Source organism: Aquarana catesbeiana, linkage group LG03 (assembly GCF_042186555.1).
Source record: "Aquarana catesbeiana isolate 2022-GZ linkage group LG03, ASM4218655v1, whole genome shotgun sequence".
NCBI classification, from domain to species: Eukaryota; Metazoa; Chordata; class Amphibia; order Anura; family Ranidae; genus Aquarana; species Aquarana catesbeiana.
This window is the reverse complement of record NC_133326.1, coordinates 322,881,531-322,900,404: the sequence shown is the minus strand read 5'-3', so window position 1 is coordinate 322,900,404 and position 18,874 is coordinate 322,881,531. Positions and strand designations below refer to the sequence as shown.

Sequence of the window (18,874 nt, the reverse complement as noted above, 5' to 3'; positions counted from 1 at the left end):
ATCACAGTCCCCACCAGCAGCTCCCTTCACATCACAGTCCCCACCAGCAGCCCACTTCACATCACAGTCCCCACCAGCAGCTCTCTTCACATCACAGTCCCCACCAGCAGCCCCCTTCACATCACAGTCCCCACCAGCAGCCCACTTCACATCACAGTCCCTACCAGCAGCTCCCTTCACATCACAGTCCCCACCAGCAGCTCCCTTCACATCACAGTCCATCACGAGCAGCTCCCTTAACATCACAGTCCCCACCAGCAGCCCACTTCACATCACAGTCCCCACCAGCAGCTCCCTTCACATCACAGTCCCCACCAGCAGCCCCCTTCACATCACAGTTCCCACCAGCAGCCCCCTTCACATCACAGTCCCCACCAGCAGCCCCCTTCACATCACAGTCCCCACCAGCAGCCCACTTCACATCACAGTCCCCATCAGAGAGCCCCCATCAGCAGCCCTTCACATCAGTGTCCTCCCTCTCCTCCCCCTCCCACATGTACTCACCGTTTTGAAGGCAGCTTCTCGTTCCTCTCTCCAGTCATGTGATAACAAGTGATAGGGGAGAGACGGAAGGAAAGTCTGCCGTTGGTCTATCTCGCCCTGCAGGCTGGAGGGAGCATAACGCCTAATGCTCTCTCCAGCAGCATATGACGGAAGCTGCTCCTCCTGACAGGAGTGAAATTGCGATCACTCACTGTCAGAGAGGAGCGGCTCCAGGACTGCACCTGACTGGCCCACTGAGCCATCGGCCCTCTGGGAATCTCCCGGTAGTCCCGATGGCCAGTACATGCCTGGTGTTCCCTCCTGTCTGTGCCTATTAGACCTCTGTAACAGAGATCCCACGGTTTTGGTAAGTGGCCATCCAACATTCTTATTATTCCTTGACTACCGTGTGGGACTATACTCTGAAAAGAATTTATTGAGGCTTTTCATTTAATTATCCAATTCTAATGGACTGTATTGAATGCTTTATGGACTCTTTCCTGTGTCTTTGTTAGCACAGTTTTTTCTTTTTTCTGTTTCAGCACAGGTTCTAGTTATCAATTTATGTATGTGGATTGTTTTTTATTTTGCTGTTTTTTGCGGCTTTTTTGCTCCTATTTAGTTGTTTTAAGGTGCACATATTGCACATATTTGTGTCTTTTTGTACACATTGGTCTTTTTTGGATGTGTATCTATTTTTCACTTTACACATGGGGATATTTGTATCTATTAGAGCAGGGGTCTCCAGTCTTCTCAGTGTGAGAGCCACATTGTATATTTTGCAAAAATTTATGGGCTGAAAAAAACAGTCTCATAAATAATTCAAATTTAAATGGATGAATAAAGTGCTTCCAGAAATAACTCCACATCAGAGGTCCCCCGCCCCGGTCACATCAAAAAAGTTGCTGCAGGTCGGCTAAAATCTACTAGAAGGCCATACATGTATACACTACAAGACACCAAGAAAACCTTGCTTTATTGTTAAAAGTATGTCATTTTCTTTTAGATATAGAAACCTTTCTCAATCTTTGAAATAACTTTCCAGTCTCAGAGAATCCCTGCTAAAAGTTACTATATCTACAACATTAATAAGATAATCAGTGGAAAAAATGCTCCTTACATTTGTGGTCATTGGGAAGAATTACCCCCTTACAGATTTCTAAAAAGTTATCTAAATAGATCAATGGTATCAGTGGAAACTTATTTTATATGCGTGTAAACATGTTTATAGATTAGTAAACACGTGTACGTGAGTAAATTACTTCCCTCAAATGTAACATTTTCTATTTTTGTTTTACAGCTCTGTGCTCATCGCTGTATTACTGATCCTAAAGCCACGTACACACGGGTGGACTTTTCAGCATGAAAGGTCCGACGGTCTTTCCGACAGACTTTCGACAGAGTTACGACGGACTTTCGGACGACCGGACTTGCCCACACACGAACGGACCGTTGGTTTGAACGTGATGACATTCGAAGGGACTAGAATAAGGAAGTTCATAGCCAGTAGCCAATAGCTGCCCTTACGTCCTTTTTTGTCCGTCGGACTAGCATACAGATGAAACGGATTTTTCGACCGGACTCGAGTCCGTCAGAAAGATTTGAAACATGTTCCAAATCTAAAGTCCGTCTGATTTTCGACAGAAAAAGTCCGCTGAAGGTCGGCTGAAGCCCACACACGGTCGGATTGTCCGACGGATTCGTTCCGTCGGACCAGTCCGGTCGTGTGTACACGGCATTACTCAGTTGTGTGCATTGCTCCATAGACAACAATGCACCTAATTTCAAATCAGTAAAAAAATAAAAAGGCTTTTTTTTTTTTTTACTCCCGTGTGCAAGAGGCCTAAAGGCCCGTACACACGATGTGAATTTTGGGAGGGAATTGTTGTTTTACGGCCTGTCATACGAAATTCTTACCGTTAGTATGCTCCTTTCGACATCCGATTTTTATTTTTCGTCAGACAAAAGCTGGATGAGCAGACTAGTACATTTTTGATGAGCGACAGCTCAACGTCCAATTTTTGTATGGTCAGTACAGAAATCATCACACAAAAGTCAAAAGTACAAACACACATGATCGAAGTTCGGTCTTGTAAACTACTGTTCGTGGCGCAGCAATTCATGAAATGTCAAAATGCAGTGTACATTCTCATGTAGTTATGCCAAACGTATTTTAACCCCTTAACCACTTGCTTACTGGGCACTTAAACCCCCCTCCTGTCCAGACCAATTTTCAGCTTTCAGCGCTGTCGCACTTTGAATGACAATTGCGCGGTCATACAACACAGTACCCAAATGAAATTTTTATTATTTTTTTCCCACAAATAGAGCTTTCTTTTGATGGTATTTGATCACCTCTACGGTTTTTATTTTTTGTTAAAAAAATTTTAAAAGACAGAATTTTTGAAAAAAAATTATATTTTTTTAAATATTTTGTTATCAATTTTTGCAAACAGTTAATTTTTCTCCTTCGTTGATGTACGCTGATGGGGCGGCACTGATGGGCACCGATAGGTGGCAGTGATGGGCACTGATGGGTGGCGGTTATGGGCACTGATGGGTGGCAGTGTTGGGCACTGATTGGGCACTGACTGATGGCAGCACTGCTAGGTGGCACTAATAGGTGGCACTTGTGGGCATTGATAGGTGGCACTTGTGGGCTTTAATAGGTGGCACTTGTGGGTTTTAATATGTGGCACTTGTGGGTTTTAATATGTGGCACTTGTGGGCACTGTGGGCACTGGCAGATGGCACTTGGAGGCACAGATGAGGCATCTGTGCCTCCTTCCTCTTCGGGACCGATGTCCCTTTGACATGAGGCGGTGATCGGCTTTTTTTTCCTCCTCACGCTGTCAGCGTGAGGAGAAAACTAAACCGATCACCGAGCTTTTGTTTACATCATGTGACCAGCTGTCATTGGCTGACAGCTGATCACATGGTAAGGGGCCAGGACCGGCCCCTTACTCGGATCTGTGATCATCCGAGTCTCCGTGACTCGGTGATCACAGCGCGCACACCGCGCGCCCTGCAGGGTGCGCGCGGTGCGCGTGCATAGGGGAGGACGTCATATGACGTCCTCCCGGAGATTGAGGTCCGCGCTGTAGCCGTCATTCGGCTATGGCCCGGACCTCAAGTGGTTAAGGACCGAGCCTCTTTCTGAGATTTGTTGTTTACAAGTTAAAAACAGTTTTTTTTGCTAGAAAATTACTTAGAACCCCCAAACATTATATATATTTTTTTTTCTAACACCCTAGAGAATAAAATGGCGGTCATTGCAATACTTTCTGTCACACTGTATTTGCTCAGCGGTCTTACAAGCGCACTTTTTTTGGAAAAAAAACACTTTTTTGAATTAAAAAATAAGACAACAGTAAAGTTAGCCCAATTTTTTTAAATATTGTGAAAGATAATGTTACACTGAGTAAATTGATACCCAACATGTCACGCTTCAAAATTGCGCCGCTCATGGAATGGCGACAAACTTTTACCCTTAAAAATCTCCATAGGCGACATTTAAAAAATTCTACAGGTTGCATGTTTTGAGCTATAGAGGAGGTCTAGGGATAGAATTATTGCTCTTGCTCTACCCATCTTGGCGATACCTCATGTGTGTGGTTTTCATATGTGGGCACTACTCAAGTATGAGTTCGCTTCTGCACGTGAGCTCGGCGGGACGGGGCACGTTTAACATTTTTTTTTCCTATTTATTTTACCTTTTATTTTTTATTTTTACACTATTGTAAAAAGCATGACAGGCCCTCTTAAATATGAGATCTTGGGTCAAAAAGACCTCAGATCTCATATTTACACTAAAATGTAATTTGAACAAAAAAAAGGCCCTTTAAGAGCTATGGGCGGAAGTGATGTTTTGACGTTGCTTCCGCCCTGCAATGATATGGAGACGGGTGGGGGCCATCTTCCCCTCACTCATCTCCATGCCTAGCAGGAAGAAGGATCCGATCGCCTCTGCCACCAGTGAGCGGCGGAGGGCACCAGAGCGTGGCGGGAGGAGGGTGGACCCTCTCCCGCCACCGATAAAAGTGATCTTGCAGCGGATGCGCCACAGAGACCACTTTTATCTAAAAGTGGACCGCCTGCTGAAGAAGAGGATACCGGGGTTATGGCAGCTAGCTGCTGCCATAACAATGATATTCCTCTTCAAAGTAGCGACGTAAAACTGTGGCGGGCGGTCCGTAAGTGGTTAAAAGGCATTTGTTTTGTAGTGATATAAATAATATTAATATTATGGTTGTTGTTTGATTTTTTGGGGAAGTTACCACAACACCATTATCCCTGAGTTTTTAAGATCAAAGATACAACTACGGTATGTTGGTGTCCCTTGTTAGTTTTCCATTGTGCTGTTTTTAATGTAACTGCCTACTCCCAAACTGTCATTTGAAGATCAGGAACGATCTGAAAATCGCGAATCAACGCTCACCAAAATTCTACTAACACAAAATTAGCAGAAGGGGCACAAAGGGTGGCACTCGAGAAATGAACTTCCTCTTTATACTCTCGTAGTACGTCACTATGTTTGTGTTTGTCGAACGACAATTTGCGAATAGTTAGTATGCTAGACAAAATCCTGCACATGCGCTTTTGACAAAAATCAGACGCTCAGTCGTACGGCAATCAAACCGTGTGTACGAGGCTTAACACTGTATATAACAATATATCAACTTCAACATGAAAAGTAGAGCTTAAAAGCAAATAGACTCCCATAACACATAAATGATCTTACCTTGGCTAGAACACTTAGTTGATAAAAGGTGCTCAACTTGTTGTAGTCCAAAGTTCCGTTAAGTATAATATCTCCAACTGTAGGACTTAAGTCAGCTTTTCGTTTGATGCTGAAAAGGTAAGGGCCTGGAATATTTGGTGTGATCTAAAGAATCAAGGCAACAATAATTGGTACAGTCAAGCTGGGGTACTTAACAATAAACAATGGTTCAAAATATGTGTCACTTCAGATACAACATTTATGGTTCCCAGGAACAAAATGGGGGTCTAAAGCCTCTATTTGACTGAAATTGCTTAAAATGCTATGACCATGCAGATAAATTGTTATGTTATTTAGACAGTAATAACATTTAGAGAAAATAAAGGATTAAAGACCAAATGTATTATTGTTAAAGACGAATATTGGTTTGACACATCAGGGAGAACTTGGCTGAATTTACAGCAAATAGGTACCTTAAGCTTGCTTCAATCTTGTCCTCACATAGTTTGGTGTTTAATGACGCTACCCCTGTATTTGTTACTGCTCCTATGCAAGCTGCAGATAGGTGGGCAAAAGGAAAAGTGCACGTATAGTATAGGCCAGGAGCTCAGGCGCAGCATAAGCGTAGGGCCTACATGATGGGGTTTGTACAGAAGGCTATAGTAAGGTGGTGGTTTGAAAAATAAGGTCAGTTAATAGGAGGAATAATAAGTAGGGAGGGATAATGATCAACATTACCACATTGGAGGATATTAGGGTGGGGCAGGGTGTGGACAGGGTGGTGCTAAGGGGTTGTTAGCTGGGAGGCTTTTTTTAGTATCACTTGGACTATAGGACAGCAACCGACAAGATTCTCCCGCCCTCCCGCCCCATTGAGATAGGTGGGCAGTGGTATGTTTATTTAGGTCTGTTCTGTTAGTTTCATCATGGTCGTCATTACATGTTGTCGTAGCAGCAGGCAGAGGTCGTAGGGTTTTTGAAGGTGTGGATGGTTAAGTTCTTTGGAGAACGATGGGTTGGGCCCATCTTTGGTATGGGTGTACCTGCCCTAAGAAGGGCGGAAGTAATAGTTGGCTGTATCGGCTGGTGAATTTGCAAAACAATTGTCCCACAGCTGGTGTAAGTTACGGCTGGGGGCTGTGGAAAGGCAAGGTGGTGCCAGATACAGCTAGTTTGATCAGTCAAATGTGCCTTCAAAAATCCTATGCAGTTACATTCAGTCAGATAGGTTATGGTATGGTTTTCTGTTTATTACCGTTTTGTATGTAATGAAGTGTTTTTTTATGGTGGGTTTATTGTAATAAAGGGCTGCTATGGCCATTTAAACCCAAAGAAGTTGTCTGACTTTAATTATTTAAATAAGGTAAGGTGGTATTTGGGTAATGGTATAACAGCCGGTACTTGGACAATACCCCAGGCATATCAGAATAACTGTGCTACTCTGTCCACCCAAGTCCCTTAGGCTTATGCTGGGTTTGCACTGATGCCGGATGGGAACCCAGGGATGCAGCAGGGGTCTGGTGCATCCTTGTTCTCTGTTTCGGGGACAAATCAGGGCCAAATTTTTGGCTGAATTCGGACATGAAACAGACCAAAAGACGCACAGGGCTCCTGTGCAAATTCGCTCCAGAAGAAACCCGCATCCAGTTCGCACTAGTGTGAACCTAGCTTCAAAGCAAAGCAACCTACCCTTCAAATACCCTGGCTGCAGAAACTGCTGTTCTGTAACCCCATGGCGGCTACTCACATTTGCATGTAACCATTCTCATGGCGGATGGTCATATTCACATGTGCCCAAGAAGATCTCTACTAAGCCCTTGTTCACAATGATGCGACTTGCATAGACATCTGTGTGGCACAGATGTCAGCCACTGACATGAGGCTTTGAAATAGTGCGATTTCAAGTGAAGTCGCACAGTTTCAAAGTCGCATTCAGTGTGAACGGGGGCTAAAGGAATGATAAGCCAATCTAAACCTATGTTCACACCTATGCGATTTTTAGTGCGTTTTGCAGTTTGCAGAAACGCACTACAGTCCATTTAACATGGTTTGCTATGGTACTAGTTCCCATCTATGTGTTTTGCGGCTTGTGCATTTTTGAAAAGGGTCAGGGACTTATTTCCCGCGACTTGCGGCTAATGGAGCTGCACCAGAAACGCAAGTGGTGCATTTTTGATGTATTTTACGTCTTGCGTTTCTTATTTTACCACTTTATATAGCTGGGTGCTAAGCAGGGGACTGGGAAGTCGACCGCCGCGTCATTAGCAACCTATGAGTCATCAGCAGTCAGCAGGGCTGAAAGCTGAATGAAAAAAAAAATTGCCCCCCAGGTCCATACCAGGCCCTTCAGGTCTAGTATGGATTCGGAGGGGACCCCCCCCACACCAAAGTTTCACAAGGGATGGGCTCTCCAGGTGATGTCACTGTGAAGGAGGGTAGGCGGAGCATTAGGCTCCGCCTCTGCCAGTTGAATGACCAGTCACCACCCGCTCTGGGGGGGTGCTAGTCCCTCCCCCCCACCTGGCCAAGTATGCACCATACTGCCCATAACAAGTGCCTTGCTACAGCAAGCCGCCGGCCACTGGGGACTGTACATGTGCGGGAGGCGGCCGTGCGAGACGGGACTCGGGAGGGGGGCTTTTTTCGTGCGAGGGGGGGGTGGCGGCTTTTTTGCTTTTTTGCCACCGCCCGCAGAGTGCCACCCTAGGCCTGGGCCTTGTTGGCCTAGGACAAGAGACAGCACTGCTACAAGCTCTCTTACAGTATCAGTTACAGGGATAAGACAAACCATTTAACACTGGCATGAGTGCTTACAATGATCAGCTTTTATTTGTTTATGTAAAACCTTTATCCCAAAAGGAAAAAAAACTGTTTGCTGTAAGTGTTAGCTGGAGTTTGGCTTCAATTTGTTTGTGTATTTAAATCAGTTACATCTAACACCCCCTTTCCCCTTCAGACTGACAATGCTGCTGTTCAAATGTGCCCCATGTGCTCATCCAGAGTGGGGCACTCTAATACAGGAGGTGTGTTACTTGCCAGATTATCAGCTGAAAACAGAGTGAAAAAAGCCTAAAAAAGAAAAATGAATGCAGCCATCACATCCAATGATCAGTAAACTGCGATATAAAGGAAAATTTATTATCAAATACTTACCGTAATTTTCCTTTCCTGATGGACTCCATGGCAGCCTACGTGTGGGTTAATCCCGCCTCCTCTCCAATGCTATAGGACCCCCTAACCTTTAAGATTGAGCTCACCTGTATAGACTGTGTTCCGTAACTAGCCAATTCTTTGACCGATGGGTGGGAACTCCGTCTGCCATGGAGTCCATCAGGAAAGGAAAATTACGGTAAGTATTTGATAATAAATTTTCCTTTTTCCTGACAGACTCCATGGCAGCCTACGTGTGGGAAATAACTAGCTATTTCACACGGGTGGGTATGCTGAACAGCAATAAATATAATTTGACCCGTCAACCAGAATTTATAAACCAAAGCTCACAGAAGAAAGTGAAGCAGGCTCAGTAAAGTAATCTGACATTAAGGTTTTAATAGGGGCCCTTGAGGCCGCTTGCAGATAACGCCTGGACACACGTACCGGGCTGCTGCCCATGAAGCCGCTATACCCTTGGTAGAACGTGCCGTCACCGCCTCCGGAGGAGTCAGGATCCTATCTCTATAAGGCTGATGAACGAACTGTACAGTTCTGGACGAGGCTTGATTCAGTTTGTTACTGCCGAAGTGCAGGATGGACAGGTAGACAGAATGTCCAAAAGGAAGGAAGTAGCTTGCAGGTATACCTTCAGAATTTCGTCTATGCCCAGAGGATGAACTTTAGTGGACTCCTGGGTCCCGAATGTTGATAGGACGATTTCCTGGATCCTATGGAACCTTGAGGTAATTCTTGGATTTGAGCTGAGCATAGGAATAAGGATCATCTGGTCCGGGAAGATGGGCAGAAAAAGGTTCTTCGTAACCTAGGGACGTGACCTCTAGCCAAGGTAATGACTACTATGACATTGATTTTAGTTAAAAAGGCCTCCAATAGAAAGCGGGGAGGACCCCGTGTTGCTGAGTTCAGACAGTGAGCCAATGACAAGAGAAAGGTCTCAATTGGGAAATCTTGGTCTCCTTTTGGAGGGCTAAGCTTTAGCATGGAATGACTGGTGGACTAAAGGGTAAACAGCCCACGAAGTTCTGGAGAAGGCCGACAAGGCTGAGACATGGACCCTAAGAGAGCTGATGGATAGAGATAAATCTAGGCCGAAAAAAAACTGAAGATATCCTGAGCTTTTGGATTTCTACACGACCTGCTCAAAGAATGAGAACTCAACCGACTTGTCCTGAATTCTCCTGCCGACCTAATTCATGCTCGTCCCAGTAGAGTTCATGAGAGTGGCAATCACCCTTGAAGCGCATCTGAGCCGGACAAGGGTGCAGAACTTGAGAAAGAAGGTCCAGCCTGAGAGGGAGAGGCACCGGATCCCGGAAGCTGAGCTGGCTCAGGAGGGGGAATCAAGGCCGATTGGCCAGTAAGGGGCTACTGCCACCACTTTGACTGCTTCCTCATGAGATCTTCGTAAGAACCTTAGGATTATTGGGAGTGATAGAAAAGGCGTATGCCCTCTTGAAGCTCAAACGATCTGTCAGGGCACCCACTCCAGAGGCCTAGCTGTAATGGCCCCGGGTTGTAACACCTCACCAGCTTGAGGTTGCCTGTGAAGAAAAAAGAAAAAGATCCACTTCGGGATTGACTCCTAGGAACAGAATCCACTTGAATGTCTGCACACGAGAAGACCATTCTTTAGTGTCTGCACGCAGGAATCCGATCAGACGATCTGGATTCGGGGAATATAGGCCATTGAAATGCTGGTCAGGCTCTTCTGGGCCCAAGATATGATGTGCTCGATCTCCCGGAATAGTGTGGAGCTTCGAGTGCCCCTATGACTCTTCACATAGAAGATCGCCATTGTGTCGTTCCTTCTTTATAATACTGACTCTCCCTTCCGGAGATGGGAGAAGAACTAAAGGGCACACTAGGCTGTCCAAAGATCCAGGACCTTCTAGCCCGGGTTGAGAAGACGCGTACCCAACTTGCCTTAAGCCAGATCCTAACTGCAGAGGGCTCCCCAACCGGTACCGCTGGCATCAGTCGTGACCTTGACCATGAGATGGGGCAACAAAGAGGCAATTGAGCAGATTTTGCGCTGAAGACACCAGAAGAGGCTGCTCCACGTCGTTGATATGTAAATAGGTTGACTGTTGCCCCTTGATCTCCCTTGCTGCAGAAAACCTGACTGGAGAGGGTATAACCTCTGCAGGGACCATTTGACCATAGGGGTCGAGTAGACCGTCGAGGCGGTAGTTTTTGGGTTTTTTTTGTTTTGTTTTTTCAGATTTAGGAGCCACCTGAAGCTGGTCAGGGTGGAGATTACCGGTTCCCTGAGAACCAGCATCTGGTCTCTGTGTTGGGATAGCAAGACAAGGTCATCGAAATCGTGATAAAGACGTACCCCTCTCGTTTAAATGAGGGCCACTATGGCCGGAGAAACTTTTTTTTTTTTTTGAGAAGACACGTGTGAGGTCATCAGCCCGATAAGGAGGAAGAAGAACTGTAGATGGTCTTGCCCAATTTGGAACTGGAGGTAAACATCTTTTAAGTCGATTGGGATTAGCCAATGTCCTGGCCGTATAGAAGGTCAACAGAGCCTTCCAACGTATCTACAAATTTTATATACTTGTATAGGTAAGATAGATCTATTACTAGACACCAAAACTGTTACTTTTGTGTTCAGAAGAGGGGAAAGTATACCCCCTGGAATTTTTCGTCCCTCGGGGCGTGTACAGTAACGCCTGCTCCTGCTCTTCCAACTGAGTTAGCAGAGTAGAATAAATCTGGGGAAAGGGGTATTAGTGAAGGACCATGTGTGGCTCGATAAAACCATCTTAAAAGCCCAGTAACCAGTGATGGATGCCACCCAGACGTGCCGGAAGAGGAGCTGATGAGCCTCCCCGGCCGAACTGCCTGGGCGGGCGTAACCCAAAACATTTGGCTGGTTCCCGACCATCAGACGCCTTACTCTTAGCAGGTTTTACGGAAGGATGCTTGCATTCTACTCCAGTTCTTTGTGAAGACCCAGCCAGGCCTTAAAACGCAAGCTTCTCACGAGCGTTCAACACCTCCCGTACCGGGGACTCTTCTGACCGAGCAGACGCCTAATCTGGGGAAGGCGTAACTATAAGGCCCGTTGAACCATGACCGAGGATCATTTAGTCCAGGCCAACAGGTGAAGCAGATTGACGCCAGCTTCAGCTCCTTAACTGCTGAACTTCTGGAGAGCTCTTCCGAAGCTCCCCTGAGTACGAAGACTGCAATCTCTGTCCAGGCTTCCATAACCTTTAGACATAGCTGCTAGGGCAAGGTTACAAGCCATACCGGCAAACCTGTAAGCTTCCTTGAGATCTTGATCTGACTTCTCTCAAGCCTGTTCTGCAGGACACGGCCTCTTCTAAGGTAGAGTAACCTGTAATGTCAGACGCAACAATGCTGCATTTATAAGGGGAGTGTTTCCCAGACACTTCACTTCTTCTGTCTTGAAGGGATACACTCTGGAGGTATTGTTTGATGTGGAAGTTTTCTTGTCCACTTACTTGCACTCCTCATCCTTTAATTCATGAGGAGCAGAAAGAGAGAGAGAGCGCCCTTTCCCTAGGTGCTTAAAGAACTACTATGCTTAGGGGGGGAAGGAAGGGTCTACTCACGTAAGGGCTTCCTTAATCGCTTTGACTCGTGGAGGAACCAGAGAGACATCAGAGCTTCCGACACATTCATCCCCTTCCAACTTGCTGTCAGAAGAATCCGGAGAAGCAGCGTAGGGCTGGGAAGGACCCGAAACCTTTGGGCTATGCCAGCAAAGGAGCCGAGTGGGATGGACAACTGGCTCCATGTGAGGGATGTATCCCATCTCCTAGGGATTGCTACCTCACCCATTTCACAAGAGACTCCATAATCTTGTTTTCCTTCTCTTATCCCCAACCGCCCAGGCATAACAGTGGTCACATACAGACTTGCCCTCCGAGACTCGTGTCCCACATCTCCAGCAGGCTCTGCCATCCGAGCGGCTGATAGGGCGGTGGGTACGGTGACTGGAGGAGGAATGGCAACATCTCCTCTAGTTGGAGGAGGAATGGCAACATCTCCTCTAGTTGGAGGAGGAATGGCAACATCTCCTCTGGATGGAGGAGGAATGGCAACATCTCCTCTGGATGGAGGAGGAATGGCAACATCTCCTCTGGATGGAGGAGGAATGGCAACATCTCCTCTGGATGGAGGAGGAATGGCAACATCTCCTCTGGATGGAGGAGGAATGGCAACATCTCCTCTGGATGGAGGAGGAATGGCAACATCTCCTCTGGATGGAGGAGGAATGGCAACATCTCCTCTGGATGGAGGAGGAATGGCAACATCTCCTCTGGATGGAGGAGGAATGGCAACATCTCGTCTGGATGGAGGAGGAATGGCAACATCTCGTCTGGATGGAGGAGGAATGGCAACATCTCGTCTGGATGGAGGAGGAATGGCAACATCTCCTCTGGATGGAGGAGGAATGGCAACACCTCCTCTAGTTGTAGGAGGAATGGCAACACCTCCGCTAGTTGTAGGAGTAATGGCAACATCTCCTCTGGTTGGAGGAGGAATGGCAACATCTCCTCTTGTAAATGTTGTGGCCTGGCAAGGTCTCTGTCATCCCGGACCACGACTTGCGGGGTCAGATCTGAAAAGGGCTGAAAAAGAATGGGGGGGGGGGGGACAAAACGCAATCTCAATCCCTTGAGACCTAAACCTCGGCCCTTCCCCTCGCCTGCACGTACCTTGTGCATGAGGGCTGGCTGTATGAAGGCAGTGTCCTGTCCATAACCGCTGGACAGAACGTCACCATGACACGGATGGTCTACAGATGACCTGGAAATGCTGCACATACCGAGCCAATCAGAAATATTATATATATATATATAAGATATATATATATATTTATTTATATACACATATATATTTTATTTATTATTATTATATTTATTTTATTTTTTTTACTCACAATCCAAACAGGAGTGTAGATACATGCTGTGTAAAGTAAGAACGAGTATGTATATGTATAAAGCCCTCTTTTATTTATTTATTTATTTTCTTCAATATATGTATATATATTTAGAAATTATTTATTTTATCTTCAATTTACCCCTTTAAGGGGAGAAAACTCAGTTAGACCAACACCGACCAGGCTGGGGGGCAGTTGCCGCTCACTGTTTGCGGGAAATCCCGTTCTTGACAGGAGATGGCAGACAATCAAATCCCCCGCCTGAGTGACGTCACCACTCCTCCACCACGCGCCTGCACCGTGGGAGACATTTTCACGAGGGCCCCGCGCATGCGCAGAACGACCGTGGCGGCCGCTACCCGGAAGCACCGCAGCGGCCTGGGACGCAGAAGCGTTCCGAATGCCATGAGGGGACACAGAGGTACCGGGGAGTACCGCGGAGAACCGGGAGACAAACAACATAATAGCATAGACAAAGAAACGACTGCCATGGAAGAAGTAAGAAATTTGCAGACCTTGCCAGCCGATGATGCGTCCACCTTCAGGCATAACGAGGCATCCACCCTCCACGAGTGGGGTATCTTAGTGCCATGAAAGCTACTCGCCCGCTCATAGCTGGGCCCTGAGCCACACCGTACGATGGTATGCTAGATTCTGGAACAATCCGACCGGACGCCAACAGGAACAATCGTGATGTAGGTCCATGGAGGAGGACAAAAAAGGAACACAGTCTATACAGGTGAGCTCAATCTTATAGGGTAGGGGGTCCTATAGCATTGGAGAGGAGGCGGGATTAACCCACACGTAGGCTGCCATGGAGTCTGTCAGGAAATTAAATTTTTGGTGTAATGCTGATTTAAATCTGGGTTTCCATGGGCAGAAATTAGGGTGATAGCAACATTTTTACAGGTTTGCTATCTTTAGTTAGCAAGCTATAGATTACTATATCGAATTATCTATTGTTGCAGATGTGAAACAAGACTTAGTTGCATCAACTCTCCCCCTCCACTATGTGAAAGCATTTTTTGTACAGTGTACTGTACCTGGAACAGCATCCCATGAGCTGATCCACTTAGCTCTTAGGTTTAGTAATGGACCAGGGCGATCACTGACAGCTGGCAGTTCTAGCACTAAAGTTCGCTAGAGCCGCTGGTACTCAGCATGCAGCCTGCTGTGCCTTATGCCGTGTACACACAGTCGGAATTTCCGACAACAAATGTTGGATGTGAGCCTGTTGTCGGAAAGTCTGACCGTGTGTATGCTCCATCGAACATTTGCTGTCAGACTTTCCGCCAACAAATGTTTGTGAGCAGGTTCTCAAATTTTCCGACAACAAACTTTGTTTTGGAAAGTCGGATCATGTGTACACAAGTCCGTCGCACAAAAGTTCACGCATGCTCAGATTCAAGCAGAAGGACTATTGAGCTTCCTTTTTCTCGGCTCGTTGTACGTGTTGTGCGTCACCACGTTCTTGACGTTCAGAATTTCCGACAACATTTGTGTGACCATGTGTATGCAAGACAAGTTTGAGCCAAAATCCTTCGGAAAAAAATCCACGGTTTTGTTGGCGGAAAGTCCGATCGTGTGTACACGGCATTAGACCCAATTTCAGCACGAGCGGGTCACATGTTGGGCAACGATGTTTAAAACCTTTCTCCACCCTAGTTAGGCTATAAATGTGTAGACACTTACAAATGTTGATACACATCAGCTACACCTAGAAAATACAGTGCTAGATAATAAATAAGGACAAGCTAAATAGGACAGGTAACAATTTTTTTTAGCCATCATGTTTTAATCATTCTGTTTAGGTTTCTATTAGGCAAAATTATAAAGATGTACTGTAATTTAATCTAATTAAATTTCAATACATACCTGAATAATCTCAAATGAAACTGGTGCTTGTCCATCATCATCATAATCTTTTGCTGTAACACTGAAAATGGTAGTTCCTGGTGCGGTGTTCTACAAGTGGGAAAGACAGAAAATTGTTTAGCAATTCATTTTACTTCTCTAGAGTGTAACTGCTATCATATTAGCATAAAGTTATTAGTGCCTAGAAAGACAACATTAACCAAAAAGGGGCACCAATATTCTGTGGTGAAAACGAAGCACTGTAAAATTAGCACGGCTCAACATGAGCCTGAAATAGTAATAATGTTATTGTGATGTTTTCTGTTCTTTGTTTGCTATATATTTTTTTTTTTTATTGTTCTTGTGATAAAATATTTTTTTGAATTTTTGCATGTGCAAACACCTTGTCCTTTGTGTACTGAGATACTCCTTACCTTGAGGTTTTTCCTTTTTTTTTGTTTTGCTGTCATATTAGGTTTTCTGCAATAGCCAGGGACTGGAGGTGGTGCAGGGGTGGCCATAGGCTCGAGACCCTAGACCAGTGATGGCGAACCTTGGCACCCCAGATGTTTTGGAACTACATTTCCCATGATGCTAATGCACTCTGCAGTGTAGTGGAGCATCATGGGAAATGTAGTTCCAAAACATCTGGGGTGCCAAGGTTCGCCATCACTGCTCTAGACCCTAGACTAATATAGCACTACCCCCGAAGGAGGTAAGATAGGTCCTCTGTTGCTGACCTTAACCTTCTCGAAGACCTCAGCCCCTCTGACACATCAATTTCACACAGAAATCACTGACAGTGACATTAGTACCCAGCTTTTTTTTAACCACTTGCCTACTGAGCACTAGGGATGAGCTTCGAGTTCGAGTCGAACCCATGTTCGACTCGAACATCACCTGTTCGACCGTTCGTCAAATTGCAAACGTTATGGGCCATTCGCGCCAAATTCGAGTGGCGCGTCACGGCTCATAATTCACTGTGGCATCGCAGTGCATTGCTGGCTGATGATTGGCAAAGCATGTACTATTACCTGCATGCTTGGCCAATCACAGCACCGTCTGTACAGAGAGCCGTAACTGGCCAAAGAAAGGGTGGCTTGGCCAATTATGGCTCAGGGAGTTTAGTACATGCCCCACACTATATAAGGCCGCCTGCATGGAGGCCTTGTGTAGTGTGTTGCGGTGGCGGAGAGAGATAGACAGAGAGACAGTGTCATTTGATTTAAGTTAGATAAAGTAGGCAGGCGAGTCAGTTAGCTACACTTACAGTGTATTGTGTATATATATATATATCCATCCTAGGTGTTGTGTGTATATATATGTGTGTATATATATATATATATATATATATATATATATATATATATATATATATATACTGTATTCAGTTTAGCTAGATCCGTTCCTGTTATTCTCTTCCTACTGACAGGCAGGCAGGTGTTTTTACAGTTAGTTAGTGTTCTATGTCCTTTGCACAGTGTGCACCTAAAGCTACCTGAAGACAATTGCTGGTGTTCTTCTGGTCCTATTAATACCACAGGCAGGCAGCTTCAGTATTTACAGTTAGCGTACTGTGTCCTCTGCACAGTGTGCACCTAAAACTACCTGAAGAAAATTGCTGGTGTTCTTCTGATCCTATTAGTACCACAGGCAGGCAGCTGCAGTATTTACAGTTAGTGTACTGTGTCCTCTGCACAGTGTGCACCTAAAGCTACCTGAAGACAATTGCTGGTGTTCTTCTGATCCTATTAGTACCACAGGCAGGCAGCTGCAGTATTTACAGTTAGTGTACTGTGTCCTCTGCACAGTGTGCACCTAAAGCTACCTGAAGACAATTGCTGTTGTTCTGATCCTATTAATACCACAGGCAGGCAGCTGCAGTATTTACAGTTAGTGTATTGTGTCCTCTGCACAGTGTGCACCTAAAGCTACCTGAAGACAATTGCTGTTGTTCTGATCATAATAATACCACAGGCAGCTGCAGTATTTACAGTTAGTGTACTGTGTCCTCTGCACAGTGTGCACCTAAAGCTACCTGAAGAAAATTGCTGTTGTTCTGATCCTATTAATACCACAGGCAGGCAGCTACAGTATTTACAGTTAGTGTACTGTGTCCTCTGCACAGTGTGCACCTAAAGCTACCTGAAGACAATTGCTGGTGTTCTGATCCTATTAATACCACAGGCAGGCAGCTGCAGTATTTACAGTTAGTGTACTGTATCCTCTGCACAGTGTGCACCTAAAGCTACCTGAAGACAATTTCTGGTGTTCTTCTGATCCTATTAGTACCACAGGCAGGCAGCTGCAGTATTTACAGTTAGTGTAATGTGTCCTCTGCACAGTGTGCACCTAAAGCTACCTGAAGAAAATTGCTGTTGTTCTGATCCTATTAATACCACAGGCAGGCAGCTGCAGTATTTACAGTTAGTGTACTGTGTCCTCTGCACAGTGAGCACCTAAAGCTACCTGAAGACAATTGCTGGTGTTCTTCTGATCCTATTAATAGCACAGGCAGGCAGCTGCAGTATTTACAGTTAGTGTACTGTGTCCTCTGCACAGTGTGCACCTAAAGCTACCTGAAGACAATTGCTGGTGTTCTCATACTAATAATACTACGGGCAGGCAGTTGATTCTGCTAGCTGCAGTATCAGTATATATATACATCCCAGCTTTGTGCAGCTACATCTCACTGCAGGCCATTAGTATGTCTGGAAGGCCAACAAGGAGAGGCAGACAGTCATAAGCCAATAAAAGAGGGAAAGCAGGCTCTGTGTCTAGAGGCAACAGTGCTGGTGGTGGAGACAGTGCATCCTCATCAGCACATGGCCGTGGGACACGCTTGTCCTTTTTTTCGGCAGCTGGCCGTGTTGAGCTGCAACATGCGGAAGACTTGGTAGAGTGAATGACCAAGCCGTCCTCATCCTCTCTCACCCAGGCTCAGGGTAATTTGTCTGGCAAAGCAGCTGCCAACGCGGCCTCTTCCCTCAGCTCAATGGCATCAGTCACTCCTTCCCTAGCCCCACCATGTCCTTCTGAGGAGTCCCCCGAACTGTTTAACCACAGTGTTGGGTACATGCTCCAGGAGGATGCCCAGCATTTTGGAGGCTCCGATGATGGTACCCAGCTAGAGGAAGGCAGTAACGTGCGCCCAGAGAGAGGGATCGCCCAAGAAGGACAGCAATTTGTCATGTTCCCCCAGCTGCAGCATACTGCCAGGTTTGCTCCAGTGATGAGGAGGGAGGGGTCGAGAGGTCACTAACTCCATGTGGGTGCCTGATAGGAGAGGGGAGGAGGAGGAGGAGGAGGCACATCTCCAACGAGGCAGGATGCCCTCCAGGGGCCAGCTTAAAGGCAGCACACCGACTGCATCACACCGCAGAGCTCCGCATGTGCAGGGCATTGCTGTCTGCGCGTTATTCCAAAAGTTCTTTGGTGTGGGCCTTTTTTGAGACGAGTGCATCAGATCCCACCGCTGCTATTTGCAACATATTTCTCAAGCATATCTCACGTGGCCAAAACATCACCCGCTTGGGCACCACATGCTTGTCCAGACATATGTTGACCTGCCATGCAGTTCGTTGGCAAGCGTACCTAAAAGACCCACACCAAAGAACAAAGCGGACCTCTCCTTGGTCCTCATCAGCTGGGATCTCCAAACCCCTATACCTTCAGTCCTCTCTGAAACCTGCACTGAGAGGAATGAAGGTGTAGAATTAGGT

The 18,874-nt window shown here is 46.0% G+C and overlaps 1 protein-coding gene across 1 annotated transcript in view; it reads right to left on the bottom strand.

Moving 5' to 3' along the window:
• CDHR2 (cadherin related family member 2) overlaps positions 1–18,874 on the bottom strand; it is a 245,259-nt gene that overhangs the window by 126,959 nt on the left and 99,426 nt on the right. The window contains exons 7-8 of the mRNA XM_073620461.1: positions 15,174–15,263; positions 5,225–5,368 (exon numbers count right to left, since the gene is read on the bottom strand). Coding sequence (XP_073476562.1) covers positions 5,225–5,368; positions 15,174–15,263 — 234 coding nt within the window. The remainder of the gene's footprint in view (positions 1–5,224; positions 5,369–15,173; positions 15,264–18,874) is intronic.